This window comes from Crotalus tigris, unplaced genomic scaffold (assembly GCF_016545835.1).
Source record: "Crotalus tigris isolate CLP2741 ecotype Arizona unplaced genomic scaffold, ASM1654583v1 scf7180000017889.104525, whole genome shotgun sequence".
NCBI lineage: Eukaryota > Metazoa > Chordata > Lepidosauria > Squamata > Viperidae > Crotalus > Crotalus tigris.
The window spans coordinates 3,964-22,772 of NW_024096706.1; the positions used below are offsets into that span (position 1 = coordinate 3,964).

At 45.3% G+C, this 18,809-nt stretch overlaps 1 protein-coding gene across 1 annotated transcript; it reads left to right on the forward strand.

Annotated features, from left to right (window-relative positions):
- Nucleotides 1–962: 962 nt before the first annotated feature.
- Nucleotides 963–13,117, forward strand: LOC120308262 (integrator complex subunit 2-like). Its single transcript, XM_039344061.1, has 6 exons — nt 963–1,377; nt 4,564–4,860; nt 6,669–6,776; nt 8,424–8,529; nt 9,359–9,535; nt 12,501–13,117. Exons 1-6 carry the CDS (start codon nt 1,201–1,203, stop codon nt 12,665–12,667), a joined length of 1,032 nt encoding a protein of 343 aa, XP_039199995.1. The 5' UTR covers nt 963–1,200; the 3' UTR covers nt 12,668–13,117.
- Nucleotides 13,118–18,809: the final 5,692 nt, after the last annotated feature.

An 18,809-nucleotide genomic window follows, 5' to 3' on the forward strand; every position in this document is an offset into this window, starting at 1 on the left:
ATTGTTCTAACTGTCAGAAAATTTCTCCTTAGTTCTAAGTTGCTTCTTGTCCTGCCTTCAGGGGCTTTGGAGAATAGCTTGACTCCCTCTTCTTTGGGGCAATCCTTGAGATATTAGAACTCTGCTGTCATGTCCCCTATATGCTTTAGCCTCTAGTCCCCTGATCATCTTTGTTGCTCTTCTCTGCACTCTTTCTAGAGTCTCAACATCTTTTTTACATCGTGGTGACCAGAACTGGATGCCGTATTCTAAGTGTGGCCTTACCAAGGCCTTGTAAAGTGGTATTAACATTTCCCGTGATCATGCAGTTGCAACATTTCGCACTGTGTCAGTCAGGGGGGTATGGGTTAGTCCTCAACTTAGGATTACAATTCAGCCCAAAATTGCTCTTGCTAAGCGAGACAGTTATTTGGTGAGTTTTGCCCCATTTTATGACCTTTCCTATCAACATCTGTTAAGTGAATCACTGCAGCTGTTAAGTTAGTAACATTCTGGGAGTTAAAGTCCATGAGTCATAAAAGAGCCAAGGTTGCCTACCCCTGGCCTACACTAGCAATAAGCCTAGCTTGATTTTTGGGGGTGGGCCTAACATAAGACCTATCCCAAAAATAAGCCCTAGTTTTGAGGCGAGGCACACACCTAAAAATCAAGCTGGGGTGAGGGTGTGGAGCTGCCCCACCCGCCCCGCACCCGCTTTCCTTGCAGCCAGGCCTATCCTCCCTGGCCCACTTCTTCTTCTGAAGCCTCTTCTGCAGCCAGGCGTGCATTTCTCAGTCACAGGGCTTTCCGAAAGGCCTGTGCAGCCGAGAACTGAGCTATGGATTCAATCCAAAGCTCGGTTCTGCAAGACCTCAGCAGCCGAGCACTGAGCTATGGATTGAATCCACAGCTCGGTACTCGGCTGCCTAGACCTTCTGGAAAGGCCTGACTGTAAAATGCAGGCCCGAATGCAGCTGCAGAACTTCGGCCCCTGAGGAAGTGAACCGGCTGGGTGGCGCTGTCAGTGCTGGAGGTGATGTAAGGTCTCCCCTGAAAATAAGACCTGCTGCTTCTTTTGGAGACAAAAATAAATAAATAAAATAAGACCTGGTCTTATTTGGGGGAAAACATAGTAGCTGTACACCTCTATTCACTTCTTTTCCCCCCTGGCCCTCTATTCCACGCCCCCCCCGTTTGTGTCACCTCAGGTGCCCGCCTCTGATGGATATCACTCTGCATATGCTGAATGGCTACCTGCTGGCTTCCAAAGCCTACCTGAGCGCTCACCTGAAAGAAACAGCAGATCAGGACGTCAGGCCTTTGCAAAACAACGCAATGGGTTTGGAAGCCCCGGAAGTGACGCGGGACGAACTGAAAAACGCCTTGCTAGCAGCCCAGGTAATTTTGCAAATATTCAGCTCTCGAAACGGCCAGTTTTCAACAGCTTAGCTTCAACAGCAGGTGTTATGGTTCCGGTTAATGAAACATTTCAAAGAACTTCCAGGCATTTATTTTCCTAAAAGTCTTTTACTATTACAAAATGTCGGCACAGGCACAATGGAGGGATGCTAGGATCTAAGTTCTCTTCCTCTGAGCCAATTAGCCGTCATATCTCACATTATCCAATTAGTGTGAAGGTCAAAGGTTTTCTTCCTCTTTCTTTCCCGGGCTTTACCCCCATCCCCCTTCTGCTCTGTATTAACCCCATAATTACCAGACAATTTTGCATATTGTCAAAAGCAAGAATATACAATATTTGCAGCGTTGACATCAGGCTGGCTGAGAGTAGCTGGGCCTTAAGCTGAGCTTTCAACATGCCTGCCGCCCTCTTGCAGTTTGCACCATTGAAACTGACACGATATGTACATATCGTCCTCAGCTTTACAACAGTTCATTTAGTGACCGTTCGAAGATACAACGGCCCTGGGAAAAAAGTGGCCCAGGTTTTTCACACTTTTTTTTCATACTTCGGACCATTGCAGCACTCCCATACTCACCTGATTAAAATTCAGATGCTTGGCAGATGACTCAAATTTACGACGGTTGCAATGTCCTGGGGGGGTGTTCATGTGATCCCCTTTCGCGACCAAAGTCAATGGGGAGGCCAGTTTCACTTAACGATCGTGTTACTAATGAACCAATGATTAAGAAGGGATTTTGTTTAACCGCCGGGTGGCTAACTTAGCTCCTGCCGTGATTCACTTTGCAACTGGGGCAGGAAAGGTCGTAAAACGGGGCAAAACTCGCTTACCCACTATCGTGCTTAGCAACAGAAACTTACGAGGTTGTAAGTGGAGGACTACCTGAATTATGGGGTTAATGCAGCTCCTGGTGGTTGGCTTCTGGCTGCCAGCGCAGAATTCAGTGGGCCATTTATCCTTTGCGCTTTCTGTCTCTGCACAAAAGGCTGCCAACTTGCGTCCCACCTGCCTTCACCAGAGAGAGTTGCAGAATTTGGTCTTTAAATGTGACCTTTTGGTGCGCCAGGCAAAGTTCAGCACATTCTTACTGGCTGAAATGAGGGATCCTTGGTGGTCTCTGTGCTCCTCTGGATGCTGGTGGGGAAGTGTTTTTGGTCTTTTTGTTCCCTTTCTGGCTTGTTGATTGTGTCTTTTGCGTAGTGTGTAAATATTGTTTATATCTATGTGTCTGTTGAAGGCTAATTTGTTGAGAGTGCCAAGCTTCTAGAAATTCCCTAGCACCCAGATGAGCCTAGATCAGTGGTTCTCAACCTTTTTAATGCCGCGACCCCCAACCGGTCGTAAGTCGAAGACTACTCAACCGGTCGTAAGTCGAGGACTACTCAACTGGTGCAGCACCATTTGCAGAATTGGACTTTTGGCGGGCTCAGCAGGGCAGAGACAGCCTGGACAATTCCTATTGGCTTTTGAAAGCCAATAGAATTAGACACTATTCAAGAGAGTCTATTCTATTGGCTTTCAAAAGCCAATAGAATAAAAGGGAGTAGCACAGCTAAGGAAAAGGGGGAAAAAATGGCGGACTGCGTTGTTTGGCAACCCCCATGAAATGGTCGTTCGACCCCAAATGGGGTCCCGACCCACAAGTTGAGAACCACTGGCCTAGATTAACTCCCCAAGATTAGCACCAGACTAGCAGTCAAGAAGTAGAACAACTTGACTCCAGAAGTTGTGAATGCTCCAACACTGGAGGTTTTAAAGAAGAGATCGGACAACCATTTGTCTGAATGAGGTTTCCTGCCTGAGTAGGGGGTTGGACTAGAAGACCTCCAAGGTCCCTTCCAGCTTCTATCCTATCCTATCCTATCCTATCCTATCCTATCCTATCCTATCCTATTCTTCTATTCCTCAAGTAAACAATATCTCCATCAAGGAACTGCCAAACATGCTTACACTAAAGACCCGAACCAAAGAACCTCCAAGACCATCCCCCCAACACTGAGAGAGCAAGCCACTAGAATATAAAATGAGTGCAAACCCCGCTCCCTACTAGCACTGATGATGTTACCTAATTTGGGTAGTGAAACGTCTGCAAGAAAACAAGTTCAGGCCTTTATTACTTTATAAGTATCTTAAGACGGCAAACATAATTAATATCCTTCTTCCTCCATTTTCCCTACAACAATTCAGTGAATTGGGTTGCGCTGAGAGAGAGCAGTTGGCCCAAGTCACCCAGTTGGCTTTCATGCCTACGGTGGAACTAGAACACACCCTCGCCTGGCAATTGACCCAAAGTCCCCCATCTGGCTTTCATGCCTAAGGCGGAACTAGAACTCACCATCTCCTGGTGATTGGCTCAAGTCACTTAGCCGGCTTTCATGCCTAAGGCGGAACTAGAACTCACCCTCTCCTAGCGATTGATCCAAAGTCACCCATCTGGCTTTCATGCCTTAAGGCGGAACTAGAACTCACCGTCTCCTGGTGATTGGCCCAAAATCACCCATCTGGCTTTCATGCCTAAAGCGGAACTAGAATTCACCATCTCCTGGTGATTGGCCCAAGTCGCTTAGCCGGCTTTCATGCCTAAGGCAGAACTAGAACTCGCTGTCTTCTGATGATTGACCCAAAGTCACCCATCTGGCTTTCATGCCTAAGGTGGAACTAGAACTCACTGTCTCCTGGCGGTAAACCCAAAGTCACCCATCTGGCTTTCATGCCCAAGGCGGAACTAGAACTCACCGTCTCCTGGTGATTGGCTCAAGTCACTTAGCCGGCTTTCATGCCTAAGGCGGAACTAGAACTCACCCTCTCCTAGCGATTGATCCAAAGTCACCCATCTGGCTTTCATGCCTTAAGGCGGAACTAGAACTCACCGTCTCCTGGTGATTGGCCCAAAAATCACCCATCTGGTTTTCATGCCTAAGGCGGAACTAGAACTCACCCTCTCCTGGTGATTGGCCCAAGTCACTTAGCTGGCTTTCATGCCTAAGGCAGAACTAGAACTCGCTGTCTTCTGATGATTGACCCAAAGTCCCCCATCTGGCTTTCATGCCTAAGGTGGAACTAGAACTCATCCTCTCCTGGCGATTGACCCAAAGTCACCCATCTGGCTTTCATGCCTAAGGCGGAACTAGAACTCACCATCTCCTGACTTGCCTTCTTCCAGGATAGCGCTGCGGTGCAGATCCTTCTGGAGGTTTGCTTGCCTTTGGAAGAAGAAACCTCTCCAGGTAGCAGGTCCAGCAGATTGCTGATGAGCCAGCTGGGAACCGCTGAACGCAGTCCTCAAAACATGCAACCCAAGGAGAAAGAACGGGAAGAGGAGGAGAAGGAAGATGGAGAGGGGGAGGGAGTAGAAGACAGCCTTCTCTGCAACCTGCGGGAAGTCCAGTGTCTGGTCTGCTGTCTGGTGCACCAGATGTTCATCGCCGATCCCAACATCGCTAAGCTAGTTCACTTCCAGGTGTGTGTTGGCTGTTTTGCAAGAGGCCCTTTGGAGAGGTTGGGTCTTTCCTGGCTTCTTTCACACTTGACCTTGAGGTGCCTTCAATTACCGTGTTTCCCAGAATATAAGACCCAACTGGAAAATAAGCTCCAGCACATGGTTCTCAACCTTTTTAATGCCATGACCCCCAACCGGTTGTAAGTCGAGGACTAAACCAGTTGTAAGTCGAGGACTAAACCAGTCGTAAGTCGAGGGCTACCCAACCGGTCGTAGGTCGAGGACTTTCCCTGTCTGGGAGCGCCACGCATGCGTGGTGCCACCCCCTGCGCCAGCCAAAGCGTAGCTGGCAAGCGGCAGAGACAGAGCAGGCCGACCTCCGGCTGAGCCACCAGCTGGCCCAGCCCAAGGGAGGTAAGGCACCCGCTGGAAAAGGGGAAAAGGCGGACAGCCTTGCTTGGCGACCCCTGTGAAATGGTCGATCGACCCCAAATGGGGGGTCACGACCCATAGGTTGAGAACTGCTGCTCCAGCATGATTTTTCAGGATGCGTGTAATATAAGCCCCACCCTCAAAATAAGCCCCAGTTAAGATCTTCAGCATTTAGTATTTTCCCGAATATAAACCCTAGCCGTAAAATAAGCCCTCATGCTTTTGGAGCAAAAATTAAGACCCGGGGAAACACGGTAAATATGTCAGATAATTACAGGTAATCCTCAGGTTATAACAATTATGGAGCTTGCCCATGACGGTCATAGGTTGTAGCAGTTGTCAAATGGGATAGGTGACCACATAGAAGAGGGAGTCAAGCTGTTCTCCAAAGCGCCTGAGGGCAGGACAAGAAGCAACGGATGGAAACTAATCAAGGAGAGAAGCAACCTAGAACTAAGGAGAAACTTCCTGACAGTTAGAACAATTAACCAGTGGAACAACCTGCCTCCAGAAGTGGTGAATGCTCCAACACTGCAAGTTTTTAAGAAGAGACTGGACAGCCATTTGTCTGAAATGGTATAGGGCAGTGATGGCGAACCTTTTAGAGACCAAGTGCCCAAACTGCCACCCAAAACCCACTTATGCATCATCGGGGGTCGGGTGGGTGTGGCCATTGGGTGGGTGTGGCCCATTGGGTGGGCGTGGCTGCGGTGTAACGGCAGACTGGGTGGGACTAAAAAGTTCAATCAATTCCAACTTTGCAAGATCTTTTTTTTTCCCGCAAGAAGTTAAAACTGGCTGATTGAACCTTTTTTTTTTTTTTTTTACACATGGCGGCGAAGGCCTAAAGCGAAAAGGTTTTATAAAACCCAGCTGAAGGCATAGGACTGGGGCAACGACGCGCGTGCCCACAGAGAGAGCTCTGTGTGCCGCCTCTGGCACCCATGCCATAGGTTCGCCACCACTGGTATAGGGTTTCCTGCCTTAGCAGGGGGTTGGACTAGATGACCTCCAATGTTCTTTCCATCTTCATCATTATTATTATTATTATTATTATTATTATTATTATTATTATTATTATCCCAGTTTATGAACATTACCACTGTTGACTGTAATGGGCAGTCCCCGTTATGGTCCTGTATTATCTGACATATTTAATTGATGGCATCTCGAGCCTAATGGGTAGGTAACCTTGGCTCTTTTATGACTCGTGGACTTCAACTCCCAGAATTCCTGAGCCAGCTTGGCTCAGCATGGAAACCTCTCCCTTTCTCCTCAGCATGGCTGGCTCAGGAATACTGGGAGTTGAAGTCCACGAGTCATAAAAGAGCCAAGGTTGCCTACCCCTGGGCTAAGCCATATGGACTACTCTTTTTCATCCCTTTCTCTCCAAACAGGGCTATCCTTGTGAACTGCTCCCCCTCACCGTGGCTGGCATCCCCTCTATGCATATCTGCCTGGACTTCATACCTGAGTTGATTGCTCAGCCTGAACTCGAGAAACAGGTACGGTTGCCTCCCTCCCCCCTTCTCCTTCCCGTACGTGTGGGTCTGGGGTCTTCGATCAGGGGTTTTATTGGTTTCAACCCAATCTGGAAGAGTGGCTGTGTGCCAGGTCCCCTTGGCGAAGAAGCAATGTCCCCTGGTGGGTCCCCAGGAAGCAGCTCACCTTGGTGTCCTGGCACGTGTTCTGTTGGAATAGGCTTCCCCAGAAATATGGATGGCCCCAAATTTGTTGCTTTTCCCAAAGTTGGGAAGACCTGGCTCTTCTCCCAGGCTTCAGGGCCAGGACGTTCCTTTGGAGGGCTCTCCATGGGTGAATGCGTAGGGTGAACGAGCTGAGACTTTTTTTGGGGGGGAGGGTAGGTTTTTAGGCATTATACTTTTATTCGATCTGCGATTCAGACATTCCCGACAATGGTTGGAAACCGATCAAAGAGAGAAGCAATCTGGAATTAAGGAGAAACTTCCAAATAGTGAGGACAATTAACCAGTGGAACAGCTGGCCACCAGAAATCGTGGGCACTCCGTCACTGGAGGTCTTTAAGAAGAGGCTAGACAGACACTTGTGTGAGATGGCATAGGTCACAGGTCGGCAACCTGCGGCTCCAGAGCCGCATGCGGCTCTTTGAGCCTTGCCCTGTGGCTCCCAGCCTCCTCTGCCTTTGCAGAGAGAGAGAGACAGAGAGAGGCAATTGCGCTTCCCTGCTTCAATCTCTCTCTCTCTCTCTCTCTGTGTGTGTGTGTGTTTGTGTTTTGTGTGTGTGTGTGTGTGTATGTATAAAAGAGAGTGTACTCACATGTTCTCCGAGGAGCTGAAAAGCTTACTGGGCGGAGCTCCTCCCTTTGCTACATCTCAACAGGAAGCAGGAAGGGCAGGAGAGAGCTAGCTAGCCCAGCTAGGCTGACTCAGGAATTCTGGGAGTTGAAGTCCATGAGTCATAAAAGAGATGAGGTTGCCTACCCCTGATCTTGTTGGACAACAGCTTGAAGCTTGCCAGGTGAGCAGCAGATAGGAGAGGGGGGGGGGAGAAAGAGAGAGAGAGAGAGAGAGAGGGAGGGAGAGAGGAGAGAGAGAGAGAGAGAAAGAGAGTGGGGGAAGAGGAGTGGTAGACCAAGGGCAGATAGAGAGGGAGGGAGAGAGACAGAGAGAGAGAGAGACCCTCTTGACATCTAAAATGAAGATAACACTGCATATATACTTTTTTTAACCTGTGTGTGTGTGTGTGTGTGTATACACATACATACATACATACATACATACATACATACATACATATACATATACACACAAACACACACACCTATAATAAAGGTAAAAAAGGATATATGCAGTGTTATCTTCATTTTAGATATCAAAAGGGTTTTGCGGCTCCCAGTGTTTTGTTTTTGGTGGGAAACAGGTCCAAGTGGCTCTTTAAGTGTTTTGGGTTGCCTACCCCTGGCATAGGTTCTCCTGCTTGAGCAGGGGGCTGGACTAGGAAGACCTCCAAGGTCCCTTCCGACTTTTATTATTATTATGATTCTGTAACGCAGATCATAAGTATGCTTATTCCAGGATAAAATCTGTCCACGGGCATCTCTGGTGGCTCAATCAACCTAGCAATCTTTTCTTGACTGCTGTTCTAGATTTGGTTGTCCCTTTTTTTCCAGATTTTCGCTATCCAATTGCTGTCCCACTTGTGCATTCAGTATGCTCTGCCCAAATCCCTCAGCGTGGCACGTTTGGCTATCAATGTCATGGGAACGCTCCTGACAGGTAAGCAGTGCTAAAGGTAAAAGTTTCCACTGTCCAATTGTGTTTGACTCTAGATGCCATTGGTGCTCACCTCGGTTTGTTAGCCAAAGGAGCCAGCGTAGTTCGAAGACATTTTTCATAGTCACATGGCGAGCGTGACTAGATGCCTAAGGCAGGGGTCCTCAAACTTGGCCACTTTAAGACTTGTGGACTTCAACTCCCAGAATTCCCCAGCCAGCATGGCTGGCGGGGGAATTCTGGGAGTTGAAGTCCACAAGTCTTAAAGTGGCCAAGATTGGGAACTCTGGAAGGGCACAGAACCCTGTTACCGAATTGCAGTTATCTTATAAACAAAGAAAGAAAATAAGTTCACCTCTGTTTCTTCAAACTCTAGAATAGATTAGAATAGAATGAAATAATATTTAGCGTAGAGTAGAGTAGAGTAGAGTAGAATAGAATAGAATAGAATAGAAAATAGAATAGAAAATAGAATAGAATCTTTAATTAAAATAGAATAGAATAGAATGGAATGGAACAGAATAGAACAGAATAGAAAATAGAATAGAATAGAATCTTTATTGAGAATAGAATAGAATAGAATAGAATAGAATAGAAAATAGAATAGAAAATAGAATAGAATCTTTAATTAAAATAGAATAGAATAGAATGGAATGGAACAGAATAGAACAGAATAGAAAATAGAATAGAATAGAATCTTTATTGAGAATAGAATAGGAATAGAATAGAATAGAATAATATTATTAGGATGTGAGGAGTCTGCAAGTGTTTTCTCAGTCCTCTTTCTGGTCCGTGCAGACCAGCACAGACAATGTTTCTCTCGTCTCAACAGTTCTCACCGAGGCCAAGCGTTACACGTTCTTTATGCCGACCCTTCCCTGCTTAGTCTCCTTCTGCCAAGCTTTCCCTCCGTTGTACGAAGACATCATGGCGCTGCTCGTTCAGATCGGACAAGTCTGCGCTTCGGACGTGGCCACCGAGACGAGGGATTTTGATCCAATCATTACACGTAAGCCATTGTGTCCAACGCTTTCAGCCTCTTTGGCTTCCCTCGGGCGCCTCCTGGCTTCAGTTGTAGTACAGGTCGTCCTCATCTTACAGCAATTCGTTTAGTGACCATTCAAAGATACCGCCACAGTGAAAAAAAAATGACTTAAAACAATCATTTTTACACACTTACAGCCACGGCAGCATCCCCAGGGTCACGTGATCAAAAGTCAGATGCTTGGCAACTGACTCGTATTTATGATGGTGGCAGTGTCCCCGGAGAATCACGTGATCCCCTTTGGCGACTTTCTGACAAGCACAGTCAGTGGGGGGAAGCTGGGGTCACTTAACAACCCATGTTGCTCACTTAACAACGGCAGTGATTCGCTGAACAACTGTTGCAAAAAAAAAAAAGGTCATGAAATGGAGCAAGAGTCACCTAATGACTGATTTGCTTAGCAGTGGAAATTCTGGGTTCAGTTGTGGTCGTAAGTTGAGGACTCTCTGTACCCCCGCTAGAAACTGGTTCCAAGCTCCCACTATTCTTTCTGTGAAGTTGTCCAAGTTTTGAACTTCCCTCCTGTCCCTTTGACGTTATGTCCCCGTTCTTGATTTGTGCTTAATGTTGAAAATGCTGCCTTCTAGAGCCCTATTCCCACCCTTATGAGCCCTGGTGGTGCAGTGGTTAGAAGGCAGTATTGCAGGCTACCCACTGCCTGGAGTTCAATCCTGACCGGCTCAGAGTTGACTCAGCCTTCTATCCTTCCGAGGACGATAAAATGAGGACCCAGATTGTTGGGGGCAAATAGGCTGACTCTGTAAACAGCTTAGAGAGGGCTGTAAAGCATTGTGAAGCGGTCTATACTTGCTATTGCTTCCTTCCCTTCTTTCTCTCCCTCCCTCCCTTTTCTCTTTCCTTCCTCCCTCCTCTCTCCCTTCCTTCCTATGGTGGTGCAATGGTTAGAATGCAGTATTGCAGGCTGACTCTGCCCACTGCCAGGAGTTTGATCCTAACCAGCTCAAGGTTGACTCAGCCTTCCCTCCTTCCGAGGTCGGTAAAAGGAGGACCCAGAATTAGTATGCAAATATGCAAAATAATGCTTCTACATTGTAAATCTCCCAGAGAGTGCTGTGAAGCGCTATGGGGACAGTATATAAATGTAAATGCTATTAATATATTTAAAGGTTTCAATCATGTGCCTTTTTTTCTTATGCTCTTCAGGCTTGTACATAGTCAGATTCCCCCAGTCTCTCCTGATATTTTTATCCCTTAGACCGGGGGTAGGGCAACCTTGGCTCTTTTATGACTTGTGGACTTCAACTCCCAGAATTCCTGAGCCAGCATGGCTCAGCATGGAAACCTCTCCCTTTCTCCTCAGCATGGCTGGCTCAGGAATTCTGGGAGTTGAAGTCCACGAGTCATGAGGGGTCCAATAGTTCCCCCATATTGGCTCAGGAATTCTGGGAGTTGAAGTCCACAAGTCTTAGAGCTGCCAAGGTTGAGGACCCCTGATATAGGGCAGGGGTGGGGAACCTTGTCTCTTTTATGACTGGTGGACTTCAACTCCCAGAATTCCTGAGCCAGCACGGCTCAGCATGGAAACCTCTCCATTTCTCCTCAACATGGCTGGCTCAGGAATTCTGGGAGTTGAAGTCCACCAGTCATAAAAGAGCCCAGGTTGCCTACCCCTGCACTAGACTTTGCACCGTTTTTATTGCCCATTTCTGGACTCTCTCAATCTTAACCACTTTCCCAACCTCTGGGCTCATCTGCTGATGGATGGTGATAATGTTATCCATTCCGTCATGTCTGGCGAGTCTGTGGGCCACATCTTCCCATCTCGCACTGCTTCTTTGAGTTGTTCTATGCTCTGCCTGGTGTCAGTTTTGATGGCATCCAGCCACCATGTTCTTTGCTGGCCTGCTTTCCTTTTACCACTAACTCTCCCCAACATAATGGCTTTCTCCGGTGAATCTCCCTGCATGACATTGCCAAAGTAAGAGAGACACAGTTTTGTGATTTTTTCCCCCCTTCCAGCGACATGTCTGGTGTTATGCGCACCAATACTTGCTTGTTAGTCCCCGTTGCTGTCCAGGGAATACGCAGGGGCCTTCTCCTGCACCACAGCTCAAACAAATCGATTTTCTTCCCGTCTGTTCTGTCCCAGCCTACGTGAGTCCTTGTTAACTCACAAGGAGAAACCCCTCTTCCAACAAGCGGGCTGGAACTGTAGGAAAAACAAACCCCTTCTCTTATTATTTACAGACCTGCAAAATGTCCAAAGGCAAAGGCCAAACAAACACGATTAAATGAAACTGGATTCTTTCTCAAACGGGAAATCGTTCCAAAGTCATAGGCAGACAAAACACAATTCAAACAAACTTGATTCCTTCACAAACGGTTGCCTTCAGCAACCAGCCCCTCCCACACCTTCCCTTTTTATTATGCAGCCCCAATGGCGTGGCTTCCTAATGCCTTCTCCTCTGCCTTTGGAGTCGCCCCGTTACCTCCCTCTGTCCTGCTCTTGTTGCTTGTCGGCGTTTGCGAGCATCTGTGATGTCTGCCAGCTGTGAGTCCTCAGAGTCTGACTCGGCTTCCCAGCACAGCTGTGACTCAGCCTGAGCACGAGTGGAGGGGCCAGGCTCCTCATCAGATTGTAAGTCTTGGAGCTCCTCAGAGCCTTCCTCTGACACTGATGGCACTCCAGGCCCCTCCTCCTCCTTCTCCTGCTCCTCCTCCTCCTCTGATTCCCCAGACTCAGTTGCTGGGCCCACTGGCTGGCGAAGAATCACAACACCTTCTTGTTTTTTTTTAAACTCCAACTTTCAAGGCCAGTTAGGGAACACACTTAACATTAATAGCCGGGCTGATATCCTTATTTTTCCATGCTGATGGGCATCCTGTGCCTAACTTCATCTAAGCCTTTCTACTCTCCACGTTTAACTTTTTGTCGTTTTTATTTTTCCTGCCCTGAATTCTCTCTTAGGCCTCCAGCAACTGAAGGAAAAACCTACCGAACACGTGAGGCTTCCTAAGAATCTGACTCACAAGACCGGAGGAGGGACCACCAGCACAGACCCCAATGTCCAGCTTTGTCACTGCATCGAAAACACCTTCGTCGAAATCATTAATATGAGCGTCGGCGCCGTTTAAACGCATCTGGGTCGGTTGGCTTGTCACCGAGTGTGAGATGCGTCTGGATTTGGGGCTGACGTAAAAACCAAGGATTGTCCAGAAACATGTGGAACGTTTTTCACTCACCGCAAGTCAACAACAGCTGCTTTCAGAGAAAGGGTCTCTAGGCTGGGATGATTAAGATCTGTTTTGTCCAGCCAGACCTCTTCAGACAACCGTCCTGACTGGAGATTCTGAGAAAGAGGAGCATGGATCAAAGGCAGGGAAAGCTGGTCTGGTGTTACCCTTTCCCTTAATTGGGAATCCAGGTTTCCTTGCATTCCCAAGAGAAGGCCGTGCAAAACATGATTGCCAGTGTATAATGTAACATCATTCGTAGAATTGGATTGACCTTTTGTAAAAAAAAAAATGTCTTATATTCCTTCACCTGACTCCATCGTATCTTGGATTAAAGCTGAAAAGGTTAAACCTTAATCTATGGAAATGACTTATGACAGTCCCATCAAGAGTTGTGGGGCTGTGAAACACGCTCTCCTCTTAACTCCCAAGCAAGAATTCAGAGGAAGCTGGTAAAAAGAAAGAGAAAGAGATTATGGACATGCCATTTTGAGGGAACCATCTATTTTACAGGCAGTCCTGGACTTCCAACCACAACCGAGCCCCAAATTTCCATCGCTAAGCAAGACAGTGGTCATGCTTTGCCCTCTTTTACAACCTATCTAGTTGTTAAGTGAACCACTGCTCTTGTTACGTTTACACCAGTGGTTCTCAACCTGTGGGTCGGGACCCCATTTGGGGTCGAACGACCATTTCACGGGAGTCGCCAAACAACGCAGTCCGCCATTTTTTCCCCTTTTCCTTAGCTGTGCTACTCCCTTTTATTCTATTGGCTTTTGAAAGCCAATAGAATAACTCTCTTGAATAGAGTCTAATTCTATTGGCTTTCAAAAGCCAATAGGAATTGTCCAGGCTGTCTCTGCCCTGCTGAGCCCGCCAAAAGTCCCATTCTGCAAACGGTGCTGCACCAGTTGAGTAGTCCTCGACTTCCGATCGGTTGAGTAGTCTTCGACTTACGACCGGTTGGGGGTCACGGCATTAAAAAGGTTGAGAACCACTGGTTTACACGGTTGTAATGTGAATCCAGCTTCCCCCTATTGAGTTTGCTTGTCAGAAGTTCGCAAAAGAGGATCATACGATCCCTGGCCACATTTTGATCACGTGACCATGGAGATGTTGCAGTGGTCATAAGTGTGAAAAACACCAAGTTATGTTTTTTCAGCGCTGTTGTAATTTTGAACGGTCGCTAAATGGACGATTGTAAGTCGAGGATATTTGCGCTGGCATGTCCATATGTAGCGGTCGTAAAATCTGAAATGCTGAATAGGGAAGTTAGGAACTAAAGAGCCTTGGAGAGTCAGTGCAATTCAGCTGTTTTTGATGCCTCATCTCGCCTCCAGCTTTTAAACTGGAGGAGGACTCCGAAGAGTAATAAATACCTGTTTGTTTCTGCAAAGTAGAAAAAGTTTAAACCCCCTTTGAAAATTGGGAGGGAGCATGACTTTCACTTGCTTGGAAGGGAAAGAGTTTCTAAGCAGATCCTTGAAATCCATTTTTATTCTTTTTAATGGTGTTGGGTGTTGGGGGAGGAAAGCAGCTTTAAAATAGGATTTCACAAGAGCTATGTTAGGCTTTTCTTATCCTTTCCTCCCTTTTTTTTAGCAAAACAAAAGATACGTGAGGGAGCAGTCTTTCTCAAACTTAGCAACTTTTAAGGTGTGTGGACGTCAACGCCCAGAATTCCCCAGCCAGCATGCCAGATTTATATGCCAATATGCAAGAAAAATCAGCACGTTTATGAGTTGGAAACATTAAAAGTTGGCATGGGAAATTTTTGGCCCTCCAGGTATTGCCAGCCTAACTCCTATCCACTCTAATGTCTCTTACCATTAGCCAGTCTGCCCAAACACTGTTTTTTTCACATCTACAAAAATGTAATACCGTATATTCCGGCGTATAAGGCGACCCGGCGTATAAGATGATCCCTGACTTCGGCGCCAAGTCGCATGCCTAGAAAGTCGTCTTATACGCCGGAAACTACCGTTATTTCCGGCGTATAAGACAACTCGGCGTATAAGACAACCACTGACTTCGGCGCCAATTTTAATGCTTGCGAAAGTTGTCTTATACGCCGGAAAGTACGGTAATTTTTGTTTCCAATCAAGAATTAAAGATATTTACGATGTTTACGATGAGGAAGAGATTTTTGGGAGAAGGAATTATTCCCCTGTATAATTCCTTCTCCCAAAAATCTCTTCCTCATTTCAGAACTGTTGATACTACTTAACATTTCAAAACTGTTGAAACTGTTAAGTAGATATACTTAACAAACTGGTCTTAGTTAAGTATATCTACTAAGATCATTTCTAATCATTGTGCTTTTATCCATTACTTGGAGCCCAATCTTTGACAGCCGTGGATGTTTAGGGGCTTTGTGTGTCTGTGTGTGTGTGTGTGTGTGTGTTTTAATGATTGAAGAACAAAACACAAATTCATATGTTACATTAATAGAAGAGAATTATTCGAGTTAATATGGTATAACAATCAATCCTTGGCCAGCTGAGAGTCTAAAACTGTTAGATCTGGTCTCTCAAAAAGTCCAAATAATTTTGGCCTTCGGATATTTTAGCATAATTTTGCTGAGATGGCTAATATCAGTGCTACAAAGCAATATTATTATTCTTTTTTGTATGTATTGTCGAGATGCATTTAGAATGCCGTTTTTATCATATAGATAGGCGTCTTGTGGATAGTGATGTAATATTTGTACAGAGTTTTTGTTTTCATTGCTGCAGTTTCAAAATGGGTGCCGTGTTTTAACCTGTAATTGATAAGCATTCAATTTCAAAGAGATTCATTGGAAAGAATAAGTTTCTTACTGTATAAATAGGTGTACTTTTTCTATTCATTCTTTTTTTAAAAAAACAACACCCCAATGTCTCTTGTACAGTCATAGCAGATTCTTATGCATTCAAACAGATCTAACTCATACAAGAGAGGAAATATTGGAAGTTTGCGGGAACATTTTCAGACATGTAGAAAGTCTGCTCTAAACACATCTTGAGCAAAAGACTGTTCCTGTTTCCAAATAAATGCTGTCCTTGGAGACCAAGATGTAAAAAAGATGTTGAGACTCTAGAAAAAGTACAAAGAGCAACAAAGATGGTTAGAGGTCTGGAGGCTAAAAATATAAAGAACAGTTGCTGGAATTGGGTATGTCTAGTAGCTTAATGAAGAGAAGGATGAGGGGGGACATGATAGCAACCTTCCAATATCTCGGGCTGCCCCAAAGAAGAGGGAGTCAAGCTATTTTCCAAAGCGCCTGAAGGCAGGACAAGAAGCAACAGATGGAAACTCATCAAGGAGAGAAGCAACCTAGAAGTAAGGAGAAACTTCCTGACAGTGAGAACAATTAACCAGTGGAACAACTTGCCTCCAGAAGCGGTGAATGCTCCAACATTGGAAGTTTTTAAGAAGAGACTGGACAGCCATTTATCTGAAATGGTATAGGGTTTCCTGCCTGAGCATGGGGTTGGACTAGATGACCTCCAAGGTCCCTTCCAACTTTATTATTTTTATTATTAAGATAGTCCTCGACTTATGACCGATTGCTTAGCAACTGATTGACATTACAATGGACCTACCTGGGGAATACTTATGATTTGATATGAAATTCCCGCAGCTGCCCCGTGATCACATGAGCACCTCTCCGAGATTTGTAGCCTTCTGCTGCATCCTACAGTCATGTCACCGCGTTTTATAATGGTTTTGCTAAAAACCAGCAATTCCTGTTTTTGGCAAAACCCTCCCTTAGATATGGTTCACTTAACACCAAAAAAAAAAAAGTTATAACATCAGGTCAATCACGTGGGTGACCCAATTTACAAGCATCACGATGTAGACCTGATGGGCAGGCTCCATTATGACCCTAAACTGGGGACTTTGAATTACTGTATGCCTAGAGTGGGATATGTATTTGATAATGTTAATTGAAAATAATTCTTGGCTGTGCACTGTTGTTTAGAAATCACCATATTAAAATAAAATAATTACTCCTTTTAGTATGCCACCACAAATCAGACATGTTTCTCTTTTGTGATAAAGCTTAAGAACTGCAACTGTCACTTAATAAATTAGCACATTTCAGCCCCTTGCGGATTTCAGCTGTAGATTTTTTTTCCCATAAACCTTTTGAATGCATAGTGTAGAAGGCAGTAGATAGAAGAAATAGAATAATAACTTTATTGTCACTTTGAATGTACATTGCATTCAAATTTCATTAAAATGAAATTTCATTGTATACAGCTCTCAGAGGGTCACCACCTCCAATATACACTACATAAATCTGACAAAAATAAATACAGAATTATGCATATACCCACATATATGACACAGAGACAACACAGTCTAGTTCGGATTATGTAGATATTCCCAGTGGTGGGATTCAAAGATGTGAACAACCGGTTCTCTGTGTGGATGCCACTTCCGGAAGTTCATTCTGGGCCTGGGCAACAAAAAATTAGCTACCAGTTCTGCTGAAGTAGTATGAACTGGCTGAATCCCACCACTGGATATTCCCAGTTTCAACCTATATATAGGTTTATACATACATAGATACATACATACATATAAATAAAACAACCCAAAATTATTTGGGACACCATCTCTCCTAACATTAGATGGGCTTCAGCTGTATTGACGTGTCAACTGAAGACCCTGATGGTATGGCTAGGGACCCTCTGGAGGTAGGCAGCCTGCAGGGGTAGCTGTATTCATAAATTTCTGATTGACACTCCCATGTTTTATGTTTTTAACCATTAACTTTTTTACCATTTTGGTTGCTTATTTATTCATGTTTTGTGGTTTTAACTTTGTGAGCCCACCCACCACCAGTTCACGCATGTAGGATATGTGGCTATATTCATTCCTGTGGGGATCTTTGGCGCTCTCTGAGCTTGGTTGTTTTCTTGCAGACGTTTCATTACCCTACTAGGTATTATCATCAGTGGGGTTTGTTTTCTGTTTATACATGTGGGATTCGTTGTCTAGTTGAAATAAACAATCACCAGCCAAAACTTCCAAGAGAAAACAATGGTTTTGTACTCCTTTGCAAAGAGGATGCTCCTTGTGCATGCAAGCACACAGTGGACACACCTTGAATCTTCATTCTTTATAGCAGTGGTTCTCAACCTTTTTAATGCCGCGACCCCCAACCGGTCGTAAATCGAGGACTACTCAACCAGTCGTAAGTCGAGGACTACTCAACTAGTGCAGCACTGTTTGCAGAATGGGACTTTTCGCGGGCTCAGCAGGGCAGAGACAGCCTGGGCAATTCCTATTGGCTTTTGAAAGCCAATAGAATTAGACTCTATTCAAGAGAGTCTAATTCTATTGGCTTTCAAAAGCCAATAGAATAAAAGGGAGTAGCACAGCTAAGGAAAAGGGGGAAAAATGGCGGACTGCGTTGTTTGGCGACCCCCGTGAAATGGTCGTTCGACCCCAAATAGGGTCCCGTCCCATAGGTTGAGAACCACTGCTTTATAGTCTCCATTGCGGTTACAAATTTACCTCCCACTTCTGCTCATTGGCTTAGTAATTATGCTGGAATCATGCCCTCACAACCTATCCAAAGCTTCTAAAGTGAATATATTATCTCAACCCTTGATTACGTCCCCCACTCCTCTAATTTGATCATCCCCTGCCCTTTAGGACTGTTAGTTCCTAGGGATTGTCTCAATTCTCAAGTTTCAGCTAGGCTCATGAGATTAAAATATATACAGTGTATTTCTTCACAGGCTAGCATGTCTTCTGCAGTTTCTGTAAAAACAATAGGCCTTTTTTCTCATATACACAAGTGACTTGCCCTATCTGTGTTGGTGGGTATTCTTGGTAGACCCTTGATTAGGCTGTTACTTACTTAATTTGAGTTAGTAGTTCCTTGATTGGGGTATTGTTTGCTTATTGATTGTTGGTCTAAAATTAATCTTGAAGTTAAATCTCTGTTCATCTGGATGTTGATTGCTGGTGAAGAGGTATTTTGGTCTGAGATGTGTTTAAGTATTAGTATTTTGGTCTTTTTGCTTCCTTTTTTGCTTTTTGCTTT